This window comes from Cetorhinus maximus, chromosome 20 (genome assembly GCF_964194155.1).
Source record: "Cetorhinus maximus chromosome 20, sCetMax3.hap1.1, whole genome shotgun sequence".
Classification (NCBI taxonomy): Eukaryota; Metazoa; Chordata; class Chondrichthyes; order Lamniformes; family Cetorhinidae; genus Cetorhinus; species Cetorhinus maximus.
In genome coordinates, this window is record NC_135898.1 from 74451649 (window position 1) to 74477307 (window position 25659).

Here is a 25659-nt window from a genome sequence, read left to right on the forward strand (position 1 = left end):
TAGGGTTCCTGCTCACTTTCTTTGGACTGCCATTGTGGATCTTATCTGAGTTAACTTTAGGTACTTATTTATATTTGAACTGAAAAAATGCACACTTGCTTCATAGTTACTTTATTTTGTTGGTTTGTGGTTTTATAGCTGGAGAAACATGAGGAGAGAGACTGGTTGACTTTTGATAGACACTTGAGTGGGATAGGAATGGGACATAGTGCATCTTATGTTTAATGCAATTGATGTCCCTTCTGGGCCACATATGCATTGACAGAGTCAAGGCTATTTCCAGTCTTAGCTTCTGTTTTTCTCTTTTGGCATTTGCTGCACGATGTGTCTCCGCCTCTACCTGGCCTGAGGCATTGTTCTGATTCCAAATATTACATCTGTGGAGGTCTTATGAAAGTATCATTCTGATTTATAATTGCACATATAGTAAATGTCACAGAAACTGCAACTGTTAATGACTGATGTTTAATATTGCTGGCAAAGATTTACATGAAACTTTCATTTGAAGTTTATTTCCAAGGGTTCAACCAATCACCAAAAGGGGAAAAAAACTGAGTTTTGGACAGTGCAAATGTTACATTTGTTTTCTAATGAGGGTTTGCTGTGAGTGACTAAAGGCTTTTGGTGCTAATGATCAAGCAGATGACAAAATCAAATGAATAGTCATCACTTAAAAGGAATAAAATAACGTGGTGTTGCCTATATGAAGAAAAACCTAGAATTAAAATGCTTAAATATGTTTCTTCTCTGTGCTTACTTTGATGAGGCACTTTATTTCACTGCCATTTCATATTAATAGGGAACACACACTCTTCTATGCAACCTTTTTAGAAATTCATTCTGTATGTGAGTTGTCTGATTCTGTTGCAAGTGAAGGGTAAAAACCTGGTAGATTGTCTCTTTAAATAAGATCTGCAGTGTTGATGTAACCCTCTAGCATGGATGGTAGGAACCATTCTCACCTCTGCAGCAGGGAGCTTGACCAGAAAACTCTCTCAGGCAATGGAAATGTGCTGTTTGTTAAAATGCACTGAATTATAGCTATTCCCCTGGTTATGACTCCTTTTTTTGGTAGCTTCCAATCTGTCGGTAAAAGAGACAGTTCATATGCCTTGCTGTAAAGGAAAATATTGAAAACAAGAATGTAGTGACTCACATCTTTTCCTCTTTCTTTAATTCTACAGAACACCGTGGCAGTGGCATCAGTTCAGTTGCCACCAGCAATTTTCACTCATTTTCTCGCCTTGCACACTGTTGACAACTCATCTTGCAAGCTGCAATTTATTGTATTCCGGAATGGAAAACTCTTTCCCAGTACAGGTAACTCATCAAACCTTGCTGATGATGGGAAACGCAAGTGTGTTTCAACTCCAGTTGTCTTCGTCAAAATAGGTAAGATTCTATTTACATTTGAAAACTAAATATTCTGACAGTTTAAATGATGCACATGAGATTCCTAAATATCATATCTATTTAGCACCTCAAATAGGTTTTCGTTTTACTTTGAGAGACAATGAAATTGAGCAGATTCATGGGTTTCTGTGTTTGCAGTAGGCTGTTTCTCAAACCATTTGCAAAATGTAGCATTTAACTAAAATAATACTGGTTGCATTGCTGACCTTCAATTTGTTGCTACACATGGATGTAAAAAGCGAGATCTGTGTCTAATAGCTGCATCATAATCTCTAACATCAATTTCTATAGTTCTCCATAATTGCCCTCTCTAATTATGTAACTTATTCAAACAAGTCCATCCGTTCTGATATGTTTCTAGCTTACGCCCATCATCAGCTGTATTCCAATATTGAGTGTAATATATGGCTTTAATCAGGGCATAAACAATTTGCATTCCTGAAAATTATTTTTGCACTGTGGATGACTCTATCCATTTTCAAAAAGAATTTTGTTTTGTGGGGGAGCAGTAACACTCATTACACACATGATTTTAACCTCCATAAAGCATAAATGCATATGTTGAGGATAATGTAAACAAAGGCTAAAGACAAATACCAATACCTGTCCTGCTGAAATTCTAGCATAGCTTTACTCTAATTCATTATAATAAGTTTTTATTTCTCTGTAACGTATTCCAACAGAATGCTTTGTAAAAGAGTTAGAAGTTTCATGTTCTTTAATTACATTACAATTCATAATTTGTGCTGAAAGTTTTTATTATGATATTTAAGCACAGAAGTATTTTTTTATCCTGCGATTCTTGCAGTCAAAACCTTCCAGATCTGTGTACATTGTATTCAGCTATAAACCTTTCCACTCCATTTACCTAATTCAATTTGCTTCTGCAGATGGGTGCAGCTTCGGGAACCTCACTAAACACATTACTGTTGTTCTGAGGCACTTTGCACTGGGTGCAGATCCCACTGCAGCATATTGGGATTTTGACCTTTTGGATGGGCACGGTGGTTGGCATGCTAAAGGGTGCCATATAACAGGCTCTGCAAGCAATATTACCACCATTCAATGTATGCACTTCGGTAACTTTGCAGTACTAATGGTGAGTACATGTCTGAACATTGAATAGAAAGTTATGCTTGCTAACAAACCATCACTTTCCCTTTAACACATCCTCAATAAAGAGGATAATATTTTATAAACTGTCTCATGAAGGGATGTCCGAGAATAAGGCAGCAATATTTTATAGGCAGCATTAAATATAAATAATTCAACATCATTTTTTGCAGACTGCAGTGCTCCAGTATATTGCAGATGAACATTTAAGTCTGGCATCATAAATTGTAGGTGAAGAAATTATGCTAGAAAATAATCAGGGAACTTGATTTATCTGTAGGCTAAATCTTTCCTGGCATATATGTTGATGTTTGGTGTTCAATATTGTATTCCTGAAAGGGTTTCTGTTTCTGCATGTAAATTGTATTGTACAGACTATTCCAATCAGGCAAGAGAGAAATAGACAGTTAAAGGGAATTTTTTAAAAGACCAGAGAAGAAACAAGAGCATTCAGTCCTAATTTTCCACAGCAGTAGTTGCCATTTTATTGTTATATCCAAGTATGGGTTTATAATCTGTTTACTGATGTCACTGTCTGTAATATATATTAGACATTCTCACCCACAATAAACACTGCATGCTGTTAAAGGTGGGATCATTAGCAACTACAAGATGTGTTTTAAAATTTTGACAAAATGCCACCAACATACTCTAATTCATTTTAGTGCCTTTGTACTTCCTGTGGCATACCCTTTCATTTCTGACTCGCATTTCACATTCCACACAATGTATAATATGCATATAAATTGAGCATCATCCCATCAAAAGAAAGAATGGGTGTGTCAAATTTGTGAAATAGAGTACATGGTGAGATCATCAACACATACTTAACATCCCTTTCTAGTGGGAGCAATTTGGGAATATTGGATTTAAAAGTGCTTTATCATTCGGAACAGGAATTTTCCGATAGGTGAATTGAAGCATTAAATCCTACTTTTGCATGCTGCAATCAAATGTATTGCATTTGCAAATTAATTATTTTGGCAGAATTACACTTAGATAAGTAGGTCCAGTTTGTTTACATGTTCAAAGGTTTGTAATTGTGTAAATGTCAAGGTATTGGTATGTATTTGTAAAAGGCAGCTGTACTGACGACTGTGGAACAGAGGATAAGTGTGTGCAGAATACTAATCTGCTGTCAGATGGAGCACAGATGTTGGCCAATCATAGCATGGGTTTGTGACAGTCTGTAGTGTAATGTGATTATTATCACTCACCAAGGCATAAATCATTCCTCTTTGAAAATATTTTGAGTTTCTTCTAGAGCTCTTGGACAGCAGCCAAAGTGGGAATATTTAGTTGAATGTCATAATGCTAGTTTGACTATATTCCCTCACCCCCAGAATTAAGTTTTTAAAAAATAATGCCTTCAAAAGCTCATCATGGATATTATTATATTATTCCAAGCATCAACTAAAATTATCGTTAGATAGTCACACATATTCAAAATTAGTTAGTTGTCAGTATTGCACATTAAGAAATGTGTTTAACTGAAAAATTCTAGAGGAGTGCAGTTTCTATTCAACCTAGTAGGCTCTGTTGTTAATTAAGAAGTATTAAGGTAAGGTAATATATTTAGGAGGGAGTTCTACATCTAGCTTTTCATGAATTTTACAAGATTATATTGACACTGTATTGTACTGAGAAGCTATTTTCGCAACATCGCTACATTGACACTATGCCAATATACTTATTTAACGTGAATACTCCATAAAATATTAATAAAGACAAAAAGGACACAGCAAGCTGATCTGTGTGATTCCAAAATATTCTAATTAAATTTGTTACATCTGAGCACGTTAGCACCTTAATCTTCTGTAATTCAGGAGCATCCAAAATAGTAATATGAGTGTTGACATTGGCAACTGTAGTAAAAATGGTAATAACTGCTATAGGTAACTGTTAGGCATCTGAGTCACCTTATTTACATTCACCTCAGCAAGGGACTCAGGTAATGAAGAGAATGCTAGCAAGGGTATTTCTGATCGCAGTAAAATATAGCAAGTAAGATCTGAATTGTGACATACATATTATGTGGAGGTGTGCTGTTCTGGTATTGTATTTTGAGTCAGGAGCTTGCATTGCAGTTATGTGGTGGAAAACTAGCATTGAATCCCTCTTCCCCGAGGTGAAGTTTTATATCAATTCTTTGCCAGATCTAAATTCTTGTCAAGAATCTGAATATTTATAATGCAAAAGCAAAATACTGCAAATGCTGGAAATCCAAATTAAAAATAAAAATTGCTGGAAATACTCAGCAGGCCTGGCAGTATCTGCAGAGAGAGAAACAGAGTTATGTTTCAGGCTGATGACCTTTCATCGCAGCACCTCTCAACAGTTCTTCTGAACATTTATACTGCATTTACCATGGAGTAAAACCTCTTTGTAAATGGGATTATAAAAGTACTGTGTCTGCTGCATGGTAAGAACATTTTTGTCTGCTATAGCCTTGAAGATCACCTAGATGATGAGGTTTGTGTAACAATAGAATTAATGACATGTTCATGCAAATAATGACTTTGCATTGTTTGTGACATTCTTGTCTCCACAATTGTTGGAACTTGTTATGATCTGCGTGTTATTTTGTAGCTTGCAAGTAAGCTCATTGACATTCTTAAAAAACAATTTTGCAACTCTATTGATTACCTGATAGCCATTGAGGCTATGTACAGAGTCATCCGTGGCTCAGTGGTGACTTGGAGTAATATGGCTGTGGGTTCAAGGCACACTCCAGCAGTTAAGTACATAATCTATGCTATTGCCTCAGTGCAGTATTGAGGGAGCACTGTATTGTGCATGAAGCATTAAACCATGCCATGTCAGCCTTCTTACTATTGTTTAAGGTTGTATGGCACCATTCAAACAAGGCCAGTTCTCTCAGCATCTTGCCAACATTCATTTTTCAACTAACATCAGTAAAACAGATATCTAGTCATTTATCACATTGTTGCTTGTAGGAACTTTCTATGTTGTCACATGTCCTTGCATTACAGCAGTGACTAAACTTCAAAATTACTTCATTTGCTGTTAAATGCTTTGGGATATCCTGAGGTCGTGAAAGGTGCTATATAAATACAAGCTTTATCTTTCTTTCTATTTTTGCTTTTTTTGCCCAGAAAGTGGTTTAAATTTCATGGATTTTCGCATGCTGCTAACAAAATGGAATGCTTGTGTGATTTTGACTAATGCCCTTTGCAACAGCGACCAAAAATCAGCTAATCACAATGTACCTTTAATAATGCCACCGTACATGTGCGAGTTCTGTGCCAAAGAGATCAAGGAAATTTATGCTTCGTACAATCCGTAGTTTTAGCACTAAAGAGGAATTTTCACCATTATTTTTAGCAGCTTTCACTATCTGCTCTCCAAGTCCAGTGGGGCTTATTTGTATAGGTACAAAAGTTATTTGCTGCATCTGTGAATGAAAATTTATTTATGCCATATGCCTTTTAAGCCATAATTGAACTATGAGTCGCTAATACCCACCTCAAATAGGCACAGCTACCCCCCAGTCATCAGTTTCAGGTGGAATTGAGCAATTTGAGAACTATTGTTTTTGTGGATTTCTGCCTTTTTCTACCTTTGGGTTGTTTTCACTGAGGCTAACACTTCATGGTCTCACTCCAACCAAGTAGTAGAACAGACTCGCCCAGAAGATGTGGCGTCACAATCATGTACAGAATGGAGGGACTGGCTCTGGAAGTTCTCATTCTCAACTTGGGACTGCATGATCATTCATGGCATCAGGTTAAACATGGGCAAAGGGACCTCTGGCTAATTATCACCTATTGCCCTTCCTCAGCTGATGAGTCAGTGATCCTCCTTGTTGAACATCACTTGGAAGAAGCACTGAGGGTAGCATAGCAAGGACACAGAATAGACTCTTGGTAGGGGGCTTCATGTTCCCTATTAAGAATTGTTTGGTAGCAGCACTACCGACCAAGTTGGCCAAGTCCTAAAGGATATACAATATAGCTATTACACTAGGCTTGTGACAGGTGGTGAGAGAACCAAAAGGAGGAGCAGAACCTACTCGACCTCACCCTCGCTGATCTACCTGCTGCAGCTACATCTGTGCACAACAGTTTTGGTAGGAGTGGCCACCGCACAGTTCTTGCAGAAACAAGTCCTTTCTTCACACTAAGGATATCGTCCATTGTGTTGTGTGGCACTATCACTGTTCAAAATGGGATATTTTCAGATCACATCTAGCAGCTCAAAGCTGGGCATCCATGGGCTGTCAGAAGCAGCAGAATAGTACTCCACCATAAACTGAAATCTCATGGTCTGGCATATTCCTCACTCTATCATTACCATCAACCCAGGGGATCAACCCTGGTTCAGTGGAACAGCATGGTGGAGCACCATCGAACTTACCTAAAATGAGGTGTAAACCACGTGAAACTACAGCACAGGGCTACATGCATAGTAATCAGTGGAAGCAACATACAAGAGACCGATCTAAATAACCAGTAGACCCGATCAAAGCTGTGCAGTCATGAAAGGTGGTAGACAGTTAAACAACCAAAGGGAGGAGGAGGCACCACAAGCATCCCCATCCTCAATGATGGCAGTCAGTGCAAAAGGCAAGGCTGAAGCATTTACAACTATCTTCAGCCAGAAGTGCCGACTGGATGATCCATCTTGGCCTCTGACAGAGGTCCCTATCATCACAGCTGCCAGTTTTCAGACAATTTGATTCACTCCATGTGATATCAAGAAATGGCTTAAGACATTGGAGGTAGCAAAGTCTACGGGCCCTGAGATTCCGACCGTAGTGCTGAAAATTTGTGCTCCAGAACTTGTAATGCCCCAAATCAAGCTGTTCCAGTACAGTTACAACACTGGCATCCAGCTGGCAATCTGCAAAATTGCCCACGTATGTCCTGCCCAGAGAAAGCAGGACAAATCCAATCTAACCAATTAGCACCCCATCAGTCTAGTCTCAATCAGCAGCAAAGTGATGTCAGGTGCCATTGACAGCATTAGCATTGCTCATCAATAGCCTTCTCACACATGCTAAATTTGGATTCCACCAGAGCTACTCAATTCCAGACATCATTACAGCCTTGGCCCAAATGTCGACAAAAAAGCTGAATTCTAGAGGTGAGATGAGAGTAACTGCCCTTTACATCAAGGCAGCATTTTACCGAGTGTAGCATCAAGGAACCCTAGTAAAATTGAAATCAATGAGAATTGGGCAAAGCTCTCCACTGGCTGGAGCTATACCTAGCACGAAGTAAGATGGCTGTGGTTTTTAATGGCAAATCATCTCAACCCAAGGACTTCGCGGCAGGAGTTCCTCAGAGCAATGTGTTGCTTCATCAGTGACCTTCCCTCCATAATTACTCAGAAGTGGGAAAATTCACTGATGATTGCACAATGTTCCACTCACAATCCCTCAGATAATGAAGCAGTTTGTGTCTGCATGCAGCAAAGCTTGGACAATATTTAGGTTTGGGCTGACATGTGGCTAGTAACATTCATGCCACATAAGGAGCAATGAGCATCTCAAACAAAAGAAAGTCTAACTGTGTCCCCTTGACAATCAATGTTATTACCATCATTGAATCTCCCACCATCAACTTCCTGAGTGTCCAAACCAGAAACTTAACTTGACAAGCGATGTAAATACTGTGGCTTCAAGAGCAAGTCAAAGGCTAGATATTCCACGGGAAGTGACTCACTTCCTTCATCCCCAAAGCCAGTCCACTATCTACAAGGCACAAGTCAGGAGTATAATGGAATATCATCTGATTGCCTGGATGAGTGCAGCTCCAGCAACACTGGTGCTCTGTGTCTGTTGTATGCACCAACCACCTGCTGCACTGCAGCAACTCTCCAAGATTTCTTTGACAGCATCTTCCAAACCTGCAACCTCTATCATCTAGAAGGATAAGGTACACGGGTACATGGGAATACCACCACCTACAAGTTCCCCTGCAAGTCACACACCATCCTGACTTGGAAATATGTTGGTGTTCCTTCATTGTCGCTGGATCAAAATGCAGACACTTGCTACCTAACAGCACTGTGGGAGTACCTTCACCACACGGACTGCAATGGTTCAACAAGGCACCTCGCCACCACCTTGTCAAGGGGAGTTAGGGATGGGCAATAAATACTAGGCTTGCCAGTGAAACCAAAACCCCATGGATGGATTAAAAAAGGCATGAGATGGAGAGGATCATAGAAGCCTTCTGCTGCCTGGAAAGTTCTGGTGCAGTCCCAAAGCTGCTTAAGATTCTGATTACATGCTGTACCCTACGCTATTATGCCCTACAGTTCAATTTGAATGATGCGGAGACAGTGGCACCTATTGAAATGGAAGTGTCAGCCTCAGTTCATCAACAGAATGACCATTCAGAGAAATCATCCCTCAGCTGCAAACATCATCTGGTCAAATACTACAGGAGGCATTTACAAAGCAATCCAATGTAGCAGCATTCTTCACCCTCACCATCTCCTATGCAAATTGCTAGGAAAGTGATCTTCCTTGAAACCACTACCAACTTTCTCATATGAGGCTGAGCAGATCCTGCTGCCCCAACTGGACCTAGCCAATATTTATCACCTGAGTATAAGACTTCACATCAAATGGGTGTTCGTCTTTCTGAATGACTTCAGTGCCCATGAATAACAAAACTTGCAATATATTCATATTGTATTTTTAAAAAATTGAGTTCAAATAAATAAACACCCCAGTCTTTTATATATCACTTCATCTAATTATCCTTCTAAATACCTCCCTGATAGCCAGGCTGGTACATGGGTGCCTCCTCTTACTGTATAGAAGTGTCCTGGGACCCTGCTAGCCCTCATCACTTGCCAGCTGATTCCCTAACTGGCATCAGCTGCTGGCTTCATCTCTAAAGGGAGCATCTGGCTGCCTGGACTTGCTTGTCACAATCTGCAGGCAGGACACTGAGAGGCAATGCTGGAATGATTGTGTGAGTACAACAAATTATGAGCCATATGGTAAAATGCCTTTATGTGTTCGCCCTATATAGATCTCTGCCGGTGAATTTAAAAGATACATTGTGCCTGATCAGGGCTTGAAACAAGGTCTTGAAACCTTTGTAAAAGGCAAGGCTCATGGTCTAGTATTTAAAGGTAGCTACGGTAAGGAAATGTTTATGTCATCTCCTGTCTTTATTTGTGAATTCACGAAAGTATATTATTCTAATCAGATTCTCCAACCACAAACACAAGCAGAAATTGAGACTGGCTCTTCAGTTTAGCTTCAGGTCAATTCAAGCTTAACATAAATAGCAATATTTTAAAGACCCCAGTGACCTAATGAATAAAGGTACTAAACAATACAATCCAGAAAATCCAATGTACAATTCCCAGCCTTGCTTGAGATAGCTAAACTCAGCCACAGCAATAGTCACTGTCCCTAGAGTATGGAGAGGAAAACTGGCTGAGGTTTCTGCACTGGATAAATATTTAATAAACTCAGCAAGAAAATGCACATGCATGGACAACAGGTGAGAGAGAATAGACTCACAGTCAGCTGTGCCTAACCATTTGTTTATGCTGGCTGTCTAGACTCACACGGGAACAATGGGCACTTGGTTAAGCTACCACAGATGTTCCAGCACCTGAACTGTATCTGAGTAAATTAGGGCTGCCAGGAGAGGATGAAAGTAAAGGAAAGAAAATACTTTCATTTATATGGCAGTTTTCATGCCCTGAGAAACATTGTAAAATGCTTAACATAACAAGTGAAGAGGGCTCTGTAGAACGCATACCTCTACCACGCTGTGCTAACTCAACTTTATTACAATGATGTTGCTCTTTCTTGAGGATTTTCCCTGCCTGGTTGATGCTCTGCAAGTACAAAGCTGGAAAAAAAGAGTTTCCATCTCACTGAGGAGGCTTAAGGCCAAACTACACCTAACAACCTGCTTTGAAACCCCTGCTCTCATTTTGACAGCTGTGACAAATCCACCACAGCAGCTGAGACAATCCGCAACATTCTAAAACAATCAACAGCATTCTAAATCAAACAACCCATAGCATTCTTTAAACATGTCAATTCATCCAATTTCCCAATGTTAATGGATCCTTTTAAAAATTCCAGGATCTGTATCTAGATCTGCATCTTTGCCAAAAACTAATCAGTTCTTTCTTGAGCCTTCCCCTATCTGTGTACTAAGTCCATTAGGTTTTGAGATATATTGTTTACAAACTAACAAACGGGCGAAAACATTACCTCCGCCCACCTTCAGTTTCAATTAGTTTGAAATGCGCTAATTGCTATGAAAGCAAACATGCCAGCCCCTTGTCACACAGCAGGATAGCACAAGTTGCAATGAGTGTGTCTACTTTTGGTGGTGTTTGAGTGAGAAATGTTGACCAAATCATAAGGAGCTAAAAGAGGAAATTAGGAAAAGCACAATGTTTTAGTTAATGTGATTTATGTAGATAAAGATTTACATGGAATTTATATCCAGAGCTTACATGCTCAGAAATTACAGTGAATGATATTAGTGTATGAGCACTTCATGTGGTTGTATTGCACAGCAGAATTTTCCTTGAGACAGGGACTCTTTATGGGACAGTCTAAAACTGAGAATTATAAATATTTGTCAGGAATAAATCCAATAAGGAATTCTGGAGAAGTTTCTTCATTCAGAGTGGTGAGAATGTGGACATCACTACCACATGGAATGTTGAGATGATTTTTGTAGTATGCATTTAAGGGGAAGTTCGTTGAGTACATGAGGGAGAAAGGGCATTTTCATATGGTGAGTTAAAATAAGGTGGGAGGAGACCCGTGTGGAAAATAAACACAACCACAGACTGATTGCGCCAGATGGCCTATTTCTAAGCTGTAAATTTCTAGGTGATGGTATTTGCACAGAAGTTGGACGCTGAGTAGAGGCGGTGAATTTGGCCAATGGGAGTGAGGGGGTAATGGAAAAGAAAATCAGGCTTGATGTAAAACAGGCTGCTGATTCTCTAACAGCCGCTTTGCATTTCTGCCATTAGCCAATTTCATTGAAATTAATAGAACGAAGCTAGACAGGTTCTGTAAAGCGTAGGCAAATTCCCTGTCAGATTACTGCCCTGGCAGTGAGGACAAAAATCTATTCTGTTATATCTATTAGCTCTCTCTAAATGCAAATGAACACTGGCTTTTACTCAACAAGGTGCTTTAACATTAGAGTGGTTTGGAGCATTGTTAAATGCTACTCTTCTGCTCTCATGCATTTTCTAGAGCACACACGCTATATACATTAGGGAACAACAGTGAGATATAAACCTCAATGATTTTCACACTTTATAACCAAGTATTTTACACCTTTTCTCATGACTCGCATTTAAGATTATGACCAATAGCACGCATATGTAACAGTCTCATTACAGAGATCAGTATAATGAGAGCCAAGGAGGAGATTTAACATGATTGTGTGCCTGCTCAAGGCAGCAATTGGGAGATCTGAACTGTTTTCAGTAGCGAGACCAATGTAATTTTTTTGCCTGGCGAACTGTGAACACATCACAGGCACCTAACTGCGGTTTGTCAGTTTTGTTGCTGTGTAGATCCTGGGATTCTCTACTCCAGAGAGCTGTAGAGGCTCAGTCACTGCGTCAAAGCAGAAGTTGATAGATTTCTAGACACCAATGACATTAAGGGATACAGGGATGGCGCAGGAAGATGGCGTTGAGATAGAAGATCAGCCATGACCTGGTTAAATGGTGGAGCAGGCTCGAGGAGCCGAATGGCCTACTGCTCCTATGTTCCTATTGGGGGGGGGAAGGGGCTGGTATTTGTGGGGTGCAGGGTGAGAACGAGCTGGCAATAGACCTGAAAGTTTCTGTGGGGCCTGGAGAAACACTCCACCTCCTTCTTGCCTCACAAAAACCTTCTTTTAAAAATCTGTCCATTTGGCGAAGCCTTCAGCAATTCGATCGAAGATTAGACCTCACAATGACTGGTGAAAATGGGATTACTATGTATCATGGATGCTCTGCTCATTTCAGCACAGAAATTGCAAACAGAGTTTTTTTAATCGGTGTAGGACTTGGATTTGCATATTTAAACAGCCTCCTTCCTGTTTTGAGTTGCAGTGGTAGCTGTCTATTTTCAGCCTTGCCTGAAAATTGATTAGGGCAGGAAAACGGGTGAAAAAGAGCCCCTGCCAGATTTTTCACTGTTGTTCACCTGTTTTTTTCAGGTGAGACACAGGCTGACAGCAATTCAAAACCCCTCTCCTTCCTCCTTCGCCTTTCCCCAGCCCCAGTTAGAAAACTATATAAGTATAAGTGTATCATTGCATGTTCCAACCCTTTACTTGTACTGTGAATTCTGTTTTCACCTTGTCTGAAGTATAACATGAAAATACTCAAAATAATAAAAACCTGACAGAATCACATGGCCGGCACAGGATGCAGTGTGACACTGTGCTTGGTTTAGCATTGCTTGTTGCAGCAAGTTGAGCGCCATAAAATAGAACTTTTATACTTAAGATTATATTAACTAAAATAGCAAAACGTTGTGTATGATATTTGATCTGACTGTTTCATTGCAGTGATCAGATTCTGTTTAACTTAAAAATGTTACGCTGACACATTCCATTCCTAACTTTCCACATAGCTTCAATCATCATAAAACCATTCGCTTTGTACAATCTAAATGGCTTTATTCAAAAGTAATTACTTGGTTGACTTTTGTATGGAATATTGGATGGTTTAATTGACAAAGTTGATTGGCAATGTTTGTTTTATGGTGGCTTTTATTGCAACATTGTGACTAATGTCTGTGCAGGCGGTGGTGTCCTATACCATGGGGTAGCTGCAACCCTGGCGAAGCCGTGAACTTGCTCCACCTTTTTTACTATCGTGAGGAAATGAGATACAGTCAACCCTTTTTGCATAAGACCCTCAGTGACCTCCCTTACACAACATTGGATGGCAAACTGGGAAATGCTACAAATTTGCCTGTTCCAGCTTGGAAGAAGCTAGATGCGTAAAAGTTAATGTTCACAGTCACCGTCACAGTTGGCAGTGCTGTTCATGTACTGCTCTGATACTGCACCTTCTTAGTGAAACAGAGCCTAACACACTGTTCCTCGACGAGGCTGAAATCAGACAATCATTCCCTGAAGATTCTGGATGGGTGTGGTCTCCTGCTTGAGAGCTTTTCTCCTCCTCTTCCCTCGTCAAGAAGCTTCCCCTGCTCTGGGTTCTCTTTGCTCACTCAGCCTATCATGCTGCAGACCAAGGAGGATGGAAACTACTGCACCCATATCTGGGAGCAAGTAGCCTGAACAGAAACACTGAAGTGAGGGTGAATGCCTTCACTGTGTCACACAAATCTTTGTAGATTTCGGCAACTTTTGTAACAGCACAAACCTCCAAGTACTTCTAATGGAGCCACGGCCAGTAGAAATCAATCAGCAGCTGACCTGAAGTTGTAGTTGATGATCTCTTCAAGTAACACTGCTGGAGGCTCCTTCCTGCTACTGGATGCTTGTTCACTGTGCAAGATTAAGAGAGGGTGTTACTTACAGCATTCAAAGTGAAAATGGCGCTGCTGGTATAATATGCTGACTAATGTCACAATCTACCAAATCTGTATACTTCCGGTGCACCCTCTATAAACCTGTGCTAATGTCCTTACCAAAATGGTCTCTGCCATGATCACAACCTCTGCTTGCGCAGAGTGGATGCCATTTTATACCCAAAATGACACTTGTAGTGCCAAAGGTACAGATGCTACGCAACCGAAATTTGCAGCCTTAGTGTCCTCAGAGTTGCAGATGAAGAAAGATGTATAAAGGTGAGCAACATGGATGAGCAAAATATTCAAGGTGAGAATAATGGCTAAAAATGATAACAAAAGCTGAAATTTCTAGAGAAAAGCATCCCAACTGTATTTTAATCAAGTTGTATGGTACTAGATCAATTAAGTTGGACGCTGTCTGCAATCTTACAAAGAAAGACTCTGAAAATGCTATTATATGTTTCTCATTAAAATCATCCAATTATTTTATGCTTCTTTTAATATATTTATATATATATTTGTATATTGTATATCCAATACAAAATACCTTACTAGAATCTTTAATGGTATTTATGCATACCTTATGGGTATCACTTTGTCGATACCACTAAGCAGATCACACTGGAAATGGAAAGTGTCCCATTAGCAAGCTGAAGAACTGATTCCAGACTATGGTCACAGAATGGTCATTAAAGACTCTGAGGAATAATTACAGTAACAAATTATTCATAGACGCATTTCAAAATCTATCCACAATTATTTGAAGTTCATTACTTATGACACTTTCTGTAACAATCCATAATATACTTCATGTAAAAATGACATGTTCAATAAAGGGTGTACAAATTATCCTTTCAATGAACTTAAAACTGTAGTTGAATTACCAAACGAACTACAATTCAGAGTTTTCCAAAGTTTAACAATTAACATCAGTCTGGACTCTGCCTATACTGTACAAATATCCTATTCAGGCACTGAGTCTATTTACTATAATAATGATAATGATTAGGAATGTTAACTTACCATTCTGACACAATTGTGTGCCCCTTCCTGTGCTGCAATGGAAGTTGAGGCATAACCATCAGGCACTGCATCATGATCCCATAAGTGTTCCCATGAAGGTAACCACCATTTCTATGCTGGAAGGATGGGCTGCAAGCTCTGGGGAAAGCTGTACGCACATTGGTGCTGGATTCCTCCATGCACCTTGACAATAACCGCAAGATTCCTGGCAAACCTGTCAATGCAACAAACATTTTTGTGTGCATGCCAATCTTTCTTTGTATGTGGGCCGCCTCATCAAAGTTCTTATAAGAGGCTCCTACAACATAACTTGTGTGTTATCTGCCCCCTCTGGAGAGCTGGCACCTGCACTATCTGTGAAATCTGCCCTTGCCATAGACCACTTGTGCTCAGTGTCTCACCATGTGAAGTTCCTTCTTTTGAGCTATCCTTTAAAGTATGTACAGTGTCAATATGTGAGCTGGTGGCCGCAACTGTGAGAGCACATGATGCTATTTTCTCCTCATCAGTGTTTTTCTGCCCTTCCACTTCCTTCTCTTCCACCACTTCCTAGCCAAGTTACAGGTCTTGAATATCTGAAAGAAAAAAGGCACAAGGGTTGGGTTGTGATGAGGGGATGGGAGAAAGCAAGAGGTATTTGCTTACACCATCTGCAGCCTGTAAATCAGAAGAGGGTGGGGATGTGAGAAGGATGATAAGGTATGGGTTTACCATCTTCAGTGGTATCAGTCCCACTCCTGGCCACAGCCACGGCCTTTCAAATGGTGATGAACACCATCTCCTCCATGTGTTAAAGAACATGCAACCATGGCTGTTAGCTTCTGCTACCTCCAACTGTGTGCCATCTTGTCCAACAAAAGAAAGGAAAGTAAGTCAGTGAATGTGGTGCGATGTGTTTGTCTGCTGTGGCTGTAATGATTGAGTAGTTGGTATATGCAAGCTGCAGGATACCTGCAGCAATGTGAAATGTGTGAGTTGAGCATGTGAATGTTAGGATTGACCCATGATTGATAGATATTGTTGGTAGGTGAGTGATTGGGATGTGATGCTTTGAGCTGATGTTGCAGCTGGTGGCATATGGCATTTGAAGACACATTGACTGACCTTGACCATTCGTGTGAGATCATTTAAATGAGTATGCAGCACAAGGTTTGCATGCTGCCTGCATTGGAAGCAACAGCATGGGTTAATCATGTAATGTGATCCCCCCACTCAATTTCAGGCCGTATCGACTTTGTGACCAAGAAGCAGATTTCCCTGAGTCTAAGTAGCAACATTATCATACCTTCTGCCTACATTTATGGCAGTGAATTTAGACCTATGATCAACAGTATCCATACCCATAGCTGGCAGTCCCAATCGACTTCATGCTGCCTCTCAACATTTATGAATCCTCAACATCCATGATTTTAAAGGAAAGAGGAAGTAATTTCAGAACCATGGGGAAGGAACAGGGCCAGAGATTCAGTTGAACTGAATAGCTCTTTCAAAGAGCCAGCACAGCTCGATTAGCCTTCTGCAGTGTATAATTCTATAAAATGCTATGCAATTCTTGCACTAAAAACACTAAAATATATTTGCACTTACCATTATTATTAACAGTATGACTGTGCACCCATATCACCAATAGCACCATAACTTGGCATTCCTTTTATCAATACCAATGTTATTCAGAGCCAATAGTGACAAAACCAATGTTCCTTTTCATTCATTTATCACCATTAGTTTTTATCTATATTCAAATTTCCCAAACTAACTCAGCCTGCAATATCTACACCACAGTATATTTGGCTTTCTGCTGTTAATGACGGTCCATACACTGACATGGTTTGCCAAGGAAAGAGCATGAGAAAGTTTATTTTACCAATTCCACCCAAAAGATGAGAGGTTTTGGGCTCAACTGTACCAGATAGCTGCCCAGTCACGAGTGAAGGTAACATCGCGTCCTAGAAGTTCGGTGGTACCATGCCCACTTTTAGGGCATAAAGCAAAGATCTCAGCCTCCAAAATGATGGGCAGAAAATGTGTGTTCTTTATGAGCGGGCAGTGTGCCTCACGCTGTTTTGTGTAAGCATAAAGGCATCTAGGGCTGTGCTTGAAACAGGTGGATTATAATGTCGTAGTAAGCCTGACGATTGGGAGTATTTTAGAAATTATCAAAGGTCGACCAGAGAGTTGATAAAAAGGGGAAAAAAATAGAATATGAAAGTAAATCGGCCAGGAATATAAAAACAGATTGTAAGAGCTTTTCAAGTATATGAAAAGGAGGACAGCCTCAAGTAAATGTTGGTCCCTTGGAGTCAGAGACAGGACAAATTATCATGGGGAATGAGGAAATGGTCGAGATGTTGAAAAAATATTTTGTGCCTGCCTTCACAGTAGAAGACAAAAATTACATACCAGAAATAGAAGGTAACCAAGAGGGTAATAAGACTAAGAAACCTGAGGTAATTAATACCAGCAGAGAAGTAGTATTGGAGAAGCTTAAAGGACTAAAATCCGAGAAATCCTGAGGGACTGATGGCCTTCATCCCAGGATTCTAAAAGACATAGCTGCAGAAATAATAGATGCACTGATGATAATTTTCCATACTTCCCTAGGTTCTAGAACAGATTGGAAATTAACAAATGTAACACAGCCAATCAAGAAAGGAGGGAGAGAGAAGACAGGGAACCACAGGCCAGTTAGTCTGACATCAGTTATTGGGAAAATGCTGGAATCTATTAATAAGGGAGTCTTAACAATGCACTTAGAAAACCATAGTATGATCAGACAAAGTCAACACGGTTTTATGAAATGGAAATTATGTTTGATTAATTTTTTTAGAGGTTTTCGAGGACATAACTATTTGAGTAGCTAAATACAGATACAAATTCTGGTAGATGCCAAACACTTGGATTCTTAAAAAGCATTTGATAAGGTGTCACGCAAAAGGTTAATATGCAAGATAGGTGTTCATGGAATTGAGGGTAACATAATAACATGGAGAGAGATTGGTCAACAGACAGGAAGCAGAGAGTAGGGATAAATGAGCATTTTCAAGTTGGCAGCTGTGACTAGTGGAATGTCACAAGGACCAGTGCTGGGCCTCAGCTATTTAAAATCCATGTTAGTGACTTAGACAAAGAGACTCAACACTCTAAGCTCATCTAAGTTCATGCATCTAAGTTTGCTGATGATACGAAGCTCAGTGGAAATGTGAGCTGTGAGGAGGACACAAGGAGGCTGCAAACAGACATAGACAGGTTAAATGAACAGGCAATAAGATGGCAGATGGAGTATAATGTTGGGAAGTTTAAGGTTGTTGACTTTCATAGTAAGAATAGGAAAGCAGAATATTTTCTCAATGGCATGAAACTTATAAAAGTTGATGTTCGGAGGGACTTGGATGTACTTGTACAAGGAACACAGAAAGTAAGCAAGCAGATGGAGCAAACAATCAGGAAGGCAAATGGCATGTTGGCCTTTATTGCAAGGGAATTGGGGATCAACATTAAAGAAATCTTGCTGCAATTATAAATGGCTTTGGTGAAACCACACCTAGAATACTCTGTAGTTTTGACCTCCATATCTAAGGATGGATTTACTTGCCTTGGAGGCCATGCAGTGAAGGTTCATTAATTAGTTTCTGGCATGAGAGGGTTGCCCTGTGATAGGCTGAGTAAATTGGACCTAGACTCTTGAGTTTAGGAGATACAATATTTTTGAAACATACAAGAAACTTGTGGTTTGACAGGGTAGATCCTGAGAGGTTGTTTCCCCTCATTGGGGAAGTTTCAGGATAAGGGGCCAATCATTTAGGACTGAGATGAGGAGAAGTTGCTTCATCCTTCATTGAATATATTTAAGGCTGGGACAGTCAGATTTTTGGCCTATAAGGGAATAAAGGAATATGGGGTGCGGTGGGAAAATAGAGTTGAGGCACAAAATCAGCCATGAGCATACTGAATAGCGGAGCAGGCTCGATAGACCATATGGTCTTCTCCTGCTCTTTTTTCTTTTGTTCTTACGTTCTTGCAGGTGCAAATAAGAAGCATAACACCTGATTGAGGCCCTTTCTGCCCTATTGGTTTGGCCTGAATGTGGGGCCAAAAGAAGCAAGAATGCTCTTCCCTACCTCATATTAAAATCAAGTCATTGCCAGTCACACCCTCCCTGATTACACCACCACCACCCTACCTTTCAGATGCCATCACTCTGCCACTCGATCAGCCCTATCATCCCTCCCAATTTCCCCCTTTTCCTAGTCAGCTACCTCTCCTGTTTACCCTTACGCATCAGAGGGCAACTGCCAGCGATGCAGCAACCTGTTCTTCGGGCCTCTCCTTTGACGATTTGCCTGGCATTGCCGATTTGCTTACCAATTCAATGACAATGAGGCCTGGGGACCCATTATAACGGGAGCTTTGAACCTTTCTGGTTTTTTAGAGTAAATAAATGTTTACTTTACAGCTGAGATTAAACCTATGAACACAGTATTGTGACATGAACACCTTAACTCCCAATTATTCTGCTGCAGCTACTAATAAAGTTAATCATATGATAGCCTAAAATGTTCTTCTCTCAGATGTATTGCGTAGGCTGCAATGTAAATTGTTTAAAGAAATAAAAGTACTCAGGAAGTACTTCCTTGTAGACTTCATGACTGTATTCCTGAAAGTCATAAGGTTTATTCTTCCATATGAGCTCTCAAGCATGAATTGATTAGGTAGAAATCAATTATCTTTGTCATATATGTCACATATATATATATAATGTCATAGAACATAATAAATTATTAGTTGGACTGTAGGGCAGTTTGGTAACTCAGTGTGCTATGTTTGAAACTAAAAAAGCTAAATGGAAATCCCATCCATGTGATTTTTTTTTGTTAATACTGTATGCCAATAATTTTATTAAACTTCATAGTGTGAATATAATTTTAAATGTATATAAATTCCACACTGATGTATGACCTTATTCTAAAATGTATATTCTCATCCTGAACTATTTAGTCATTTCTGCTATATTTAATTGAATCAGAATAAATATAGATCAGAGAAGATTTTGTTCATTGTATCTGGTGTTATTGTGACTGCAGTGTATAATTTTGTCTTGGAATGAAACATTTTTTTGCTCCAGCAGCTAAATGCATTCCTAGATTGAGCACCAGGTCAGCAAAAATAAAACAATCTCTTGTTCAAAGTGGCTGTTCATTTGAGAGTCCTAGCCATCCATTTATAATTTAGTTCTTTCTTGTATATTAAAAAGTGAAAAATGGTTAACAATGTATGCAAACAATGACGTATAATTTCACATTACTGTAAGTAGCTGCATAATGTGCCATGTCGTTTATTATATTCTGTGAGAAATATTGAAAATGGCTATTCATTTTTCAGAACTCAAGATGCCATTTGGAAAATGTTTGCGTCGGCCATGATAACCCAGGACTATAATTAATTGGAACATTCTATAACTGAAAAAATAATCAGTTATTTTGTCACCACAACATCCATTAATATTTCACAAACTATAGTAAACAAGATATCCACAAGATTCAATTTGTGAAAGATATGAATTGAATCCTCATTTCTAATCACTGCTGTCAATGGCAGCCCACCACTTGTAAAAGAATTCTACAGAGGCATTTTTATGTGAGAACATGTGGTTTAATATTATTAATAGAAAAGAGATTATTCTATAAAACTATGAATAATAAATATTCAACAAACCTGGGAATAATGAAGTATAATAAAGTAGTGAAGATCAAAATAATAACCAACTGAAATTTAAATGGGACCCTTTCAAAGATAAATCCATAGAAAAACTGTCATGTCATTTAGAATCCATTCCTGAGCCTCTGTCAGTCATACACAAGATAATCAGAATTCAGCTATTTTGCTTTTGAATTATAAGCAAGCCACACTAAACAACACAATTCTGTAGGACTGCCAAGTAGCAGTGGGAGCATAACAGCAATCTATGTCAGTCTTGAAAATTTAATTTGACCCAACTTCTGCCTTTTGAAAGGGTGAATTCCACAGTTCCACTGCACTTTTTGTGTGCTTACTGATTTCGCTCCTAAATAACGTGGCTTTAAATATGAGATCAGGCCACCTAGTTATGGATTCCCCCACCAGAGGAAGTCGTTTCTTGGGTAGATTGTCCATTTTGGGTGCAGTCAGCAAAACGGGTGATGAGACTGCGCCCAAAATTGCATCCACTTTGAGAATGGGCCTTTTTTGGTCGAGTTTTTGCTCACTCTTTTGCATATCGTCAAACACAAAATCTGTCTGAACTGGTGCAACTAGGCAGCATTTTAAAATGTAATTTTCCAAACAAAAATTTCAAAAATAATCTGTAATATATTTCAGAGTAGTAACTCGGTGCAGTGTGATTAATTCAGCTGAAACTGCGTTTATCGGCAAAAGGTGAATAATTTTTATTGCCAAGTCAGTCTACTGCCTCATAGAGTCATTACGGCATAGAAGGATGACATTCGGCCCATTGAGTCCATGCAAGCCAAACCAATCAGTCCCATTAGCCCTGAAGTTTATTTCCATGAAGTGCCCTTCTCTGCTCCTGTTCTCTCTGGGTGCCTCTAAATGGCGATACATTTAGACCTGTGGGAATGTTCTGTGAAGCACAGAGAAAGTAGGACTGGCCTTACGGGGGAACAGTGGTCCACCAGCTCACAAAATTTTCTTGGGGAACCTCATGGCACAGGGAATGCTAACTGAAGAACTTGGCTTCCTTTAGCTGGTGGCTTTTGCAAAACAGTTGAGATGCAGGAGTGACGAACAACACTTGCATGGCAGCCGCTGAGGGTTGAAATATCGCAGTTGTGCCAAGCTGTTTTTTTTCATTCATTCACAAGATGAGAACTTCGCTGGCTGGACCAGCATTTATTACCCATCCGTGGTTGCCCTTGAGAAGGTGGTGGTGAGCTGCCTTCTTGAACTACTGTAGTCCATGTGGTGTAAGTACATCCACAGTGTTGTTAGGAAGGGAGTTCCAGGATTTTGACCCAATGACAGTGAAGGAACGGGGATATATTTCCAAGTCAGGATCGTGAGTGACTTGGAGGGGAACTTCGAGGTGGTGGTGTTCCCACGTGTCTGTTGCCCTTGTCCTTCTAGGTGGTAGTGGTCATGGGCTTGGAAGGTGCTGTCGAAGGAGCCTTGGCGAATTCCTGCAGTGCATCTTGTTCATGGTACATACTACAGCTGGTGGAGGTGGTGGAGGGAGTGAATGTTTGTGGATGGGGTGCCAATCAAGCGGGCTGCTTTGTCTTGGATGGTGTCAAGCTTTTTGAGTGTTGTTGGAGCTGTACTCATCCAGGCAAGTGGGGAGCATTTCATCAGACTCCTGACTTGTGCCTTGTAGATGGTGGACAGGCTTTGAGGAGTCAGGAGGTGGGTTACTTCACACACAATTCCTAGCCTCTGACTTGCTCTTGTTGCCTCAGCATCTATATGGCTAGTCCAGTTCAGTTTTTGGCCAATGGCAACCCCCAAGACGTTGATAGTGGGGGATTCAGTGATGGTAATGCCATTGAACATCAAGGGGTGATGGTTGGATTCTCTCTTGTTGGAGATGGTTATTGCCTGACACTTGTGTGGTATGAATGTTACTTGCCACTTGTCAGCCCAAGCCTGGATATTGTCCAGGTCTTGTTGCATTGGATGGGACATCCATGGACTGCTTCAGTATCGGAGGAGCTGTGAATGGTGCTAAACATTGTGCAATCATCAGCGGACATCCCCACTTCTGACCTTATGATGGAAGGAAGTTCATTGATGAAGCAGCTGAAGGTGGTTGGGCCGAGGACACTAACCTGAGGAACTCATGCAGCGATGTCCTGGAGCTGAGATGACTGACCTCCAACAACCACAACCATCTTCCTTTGTGCTAGGTATGACTCCAACCAGTGGAGAGTTTTCCCCCGATTCCCAATGACTCCAGCTTTGCTAGGGCTCCTTGATGCCACACTCTGTCAAATGCTGCCTTGATGTCAAGGGCAGTCACTCTTACCTCACCTCGGGAATTCAGCTCTTTTCTCCTTATTTGAACCAAGGCTGTAATGAGGTCAGGAACTGAGTGGCCCTGGCGGAACCCACACTGGGCATCAGGGAACAGGTTATTGCTAAGCAACTGCTGCTTGATATTACTGTTGATGACCCCTTCCATCACTTTACTGATGATGGAGAGTAGACTGATGGGGCGGTAATTGGCCGGGTTGGATTTGTCTTGCTTTTTGTGTACAGGACATACCTGGGCAATTTTCCACATAGCCGGGTAGATGCCAGTGTTGTAGCTGTACCAGAACAGCTTGGCTAGGGGCACGGCAAGTTTTGGAGCACAGGTCCTCAGTACTATTGTTGGAATATTGTAAGGGTCCATAGCCTTTGCAGTATCCAGTGCCTTCAGCCGTTTCTTGATATCACGTGGAGTGAATCGAATTGGCTGAAGTCTGGCATCTGTGATGCTGGGGACCTCCAGAGGAGGCCGAGATGGATCATCATTGGCACTTCTGGCTGAAGATTGTAGTGAATGCTTCAGCCTTATCTTTTGCACTGATGTGCTGGGCTCCTCCATCATTGAGGATAGAGATATTTGTGGAGTCTCCTCCTCCAGTGAGTTGTTTAATTGTCCACCACAATTCACGACTGGATGAGGCAGGACTGCAGAGTTTAGATCAGACCTGTTAGTTGTGGGATCGCTTAGCCCTATCTGTTGTTTGCTGCCTATGCTGTTTGGCATGCAAGTAGTCCTGTGTTAGAGCTTCACCAGGTTGACGCCTCATTTTTAGGTATGTCTGGTGCTGCTCCTGGCATGCCCTCCTACACTCTTCATTAAACCAGGGTTGATCCCCTGCCTTGATGGTAATGGTTGAGAGGGGGATATGCCAGGCCATGAGGTTACAGATTGTATTCGAGTACAGTTCTGCTGCTGCTGATGGCCCACAGCGCCTCATGGATGCCCAGTCTTAACTTGCTAGATCTGTTCAAAATCTATCCTATTTAGTACAGTGGTACTGCCAGTAAACATGATAGAGAGTATCCTCAATGTGAAGATGGAACTTAGTCTCCACAGTGACTGTCCGGTGGTCACCCCCACCGATTCTGTCATGGACAGATGCATCTGCGGCAGCCAGATTGGTAAGGATGACGTCAAGTATGTTTTCCCTCTTGTTGGTTCCCTCACACCTGCCGCAGACCCAGTCTAGCAGCTATGTCATTTAGGACTTGCCCAGCTCGGTCAGTAGTGGTGCTACTGAGCCACTCTTGGTGATGGACATTGAAGTCCCCCATCCATTCTGTGCCCTTGCCACCCTCAGTGCTTCCTCCAAGTGGTGTTCAACATGGAGGAACACTGATTCATCAGCTGAGGGAGGGCAATACATGGTTATCAGCAGGAGGTTTCCTTGTTTGACCTGATGCCATGAAACTTCATGGGGTTGATGTCGAGGACCCCCAGGGCAACTCCCTCCTGACTGTTTACCACTGTGCCACCACCTCTGCTGGGTCTGTGCTGCCGGTGGGACAGGACATAGCCAGGGATGGTGATGGTGGTGTCTTGGACGTTATCTGTAAGGTATGATTCCATGAGGATTAGTCTGTGAGACAGCTCTCTCAACTTTGGCACACATGTTAGTAAAGAGGACTTTGCAGGATTGACAGGGCTAAAATTGCCATTGTTGTTTCTGATGCCTAGGTCGATGCCAGGTGGTTTGTCCAGTTTCATTCCTTTTTAGTAGTTTGTTACAACTGAGTGGCTTGCTAGGCCATTTCAGAGTCAACCACATTGCTGTTGGTCTGGAGCCACGTGTTGGTAAGGATGACAGATTTCCTTCCCTAAAGGGCATTAGTGAACCAGATGGGTTTTTATGGGTTGAATGGTTCCATGGTCATCGTTAGACTTTTAATTCTAGATTTTTATTGAATTCAAATTCTACCATCTGCCGTGGCCTGATTCGAACCCGGGACCCTAGAGCATTACCCTGAGTCTCTGAATTACTGGTCCAGCGACAATACCACTATGCCATCCACTCCCATAGCTGGTTGGTGCAGCAACATCCAAATTTGCCCAGTCTTCATCTTTCTAGATCTATTGAAATGAGTAATGGAAAAAAAATAGGGCACTATTAGCATAAAAGGAGAAATTACAAGTGGTTGGCTATGGGCCAAGGGTCTATTTAACATCCTGATTCTGAATTCAGAAATGGCATTTGACAGAGAGTAAGCAAAGCAGGAATCAGATCACATAAACCAATACATGGAGGTTTATCGATTGTTTTCGCTCCCTAAGTCTTCTAATGTATTGATTTTGATAAAAATAGAGATAATTTACTCTTGAATAAATTTGTGTGTTTTAAATAACCAAGAGTATAGTATCATAAACAAATTGTTTTAGTTAACAGATTGTCACCACCATTTGAGAGCGTATACTGCAAGCTTGTTTAGCCGAACAGTTGGATTGCAAAACCCTTTTAAAGCTGTTCTCTTGGTTCTGGCATTGAATGTATCAACCTTGACCACTGATGATTCAAAACCTCAATCTATTTTCAAATGTTTTGCACATTTTATTAATATTGCATTTATTTTGTATAATG

General features: G+C 40.7%; 1 protein-coding gene across 1 annotated transcript in view; it reads left to right on the forward strand.

The window, feature by feature from the left end:
* adgra1b (adhesion G protein-coupled receptor A1b) overlaps window positions 1-25659 on the forward strand; it is a 537318-nt gene that overhangs the window by 428110 nt on the left and 83549 nt on the right. Inside the window, exons 13-14 of the mRNA XM_078564920.1 lie at window positions 1185-1392; window positions 2304-2512. Coding sequence (XP_078421046.1) covers window positions 1185-1392; window positions 2304-2512 — 417 coding nt within the window. The remainder of the gene's footprint in view (window positions 1-1184; window positions 1393-2303; window positions 2513-25659) is intronic.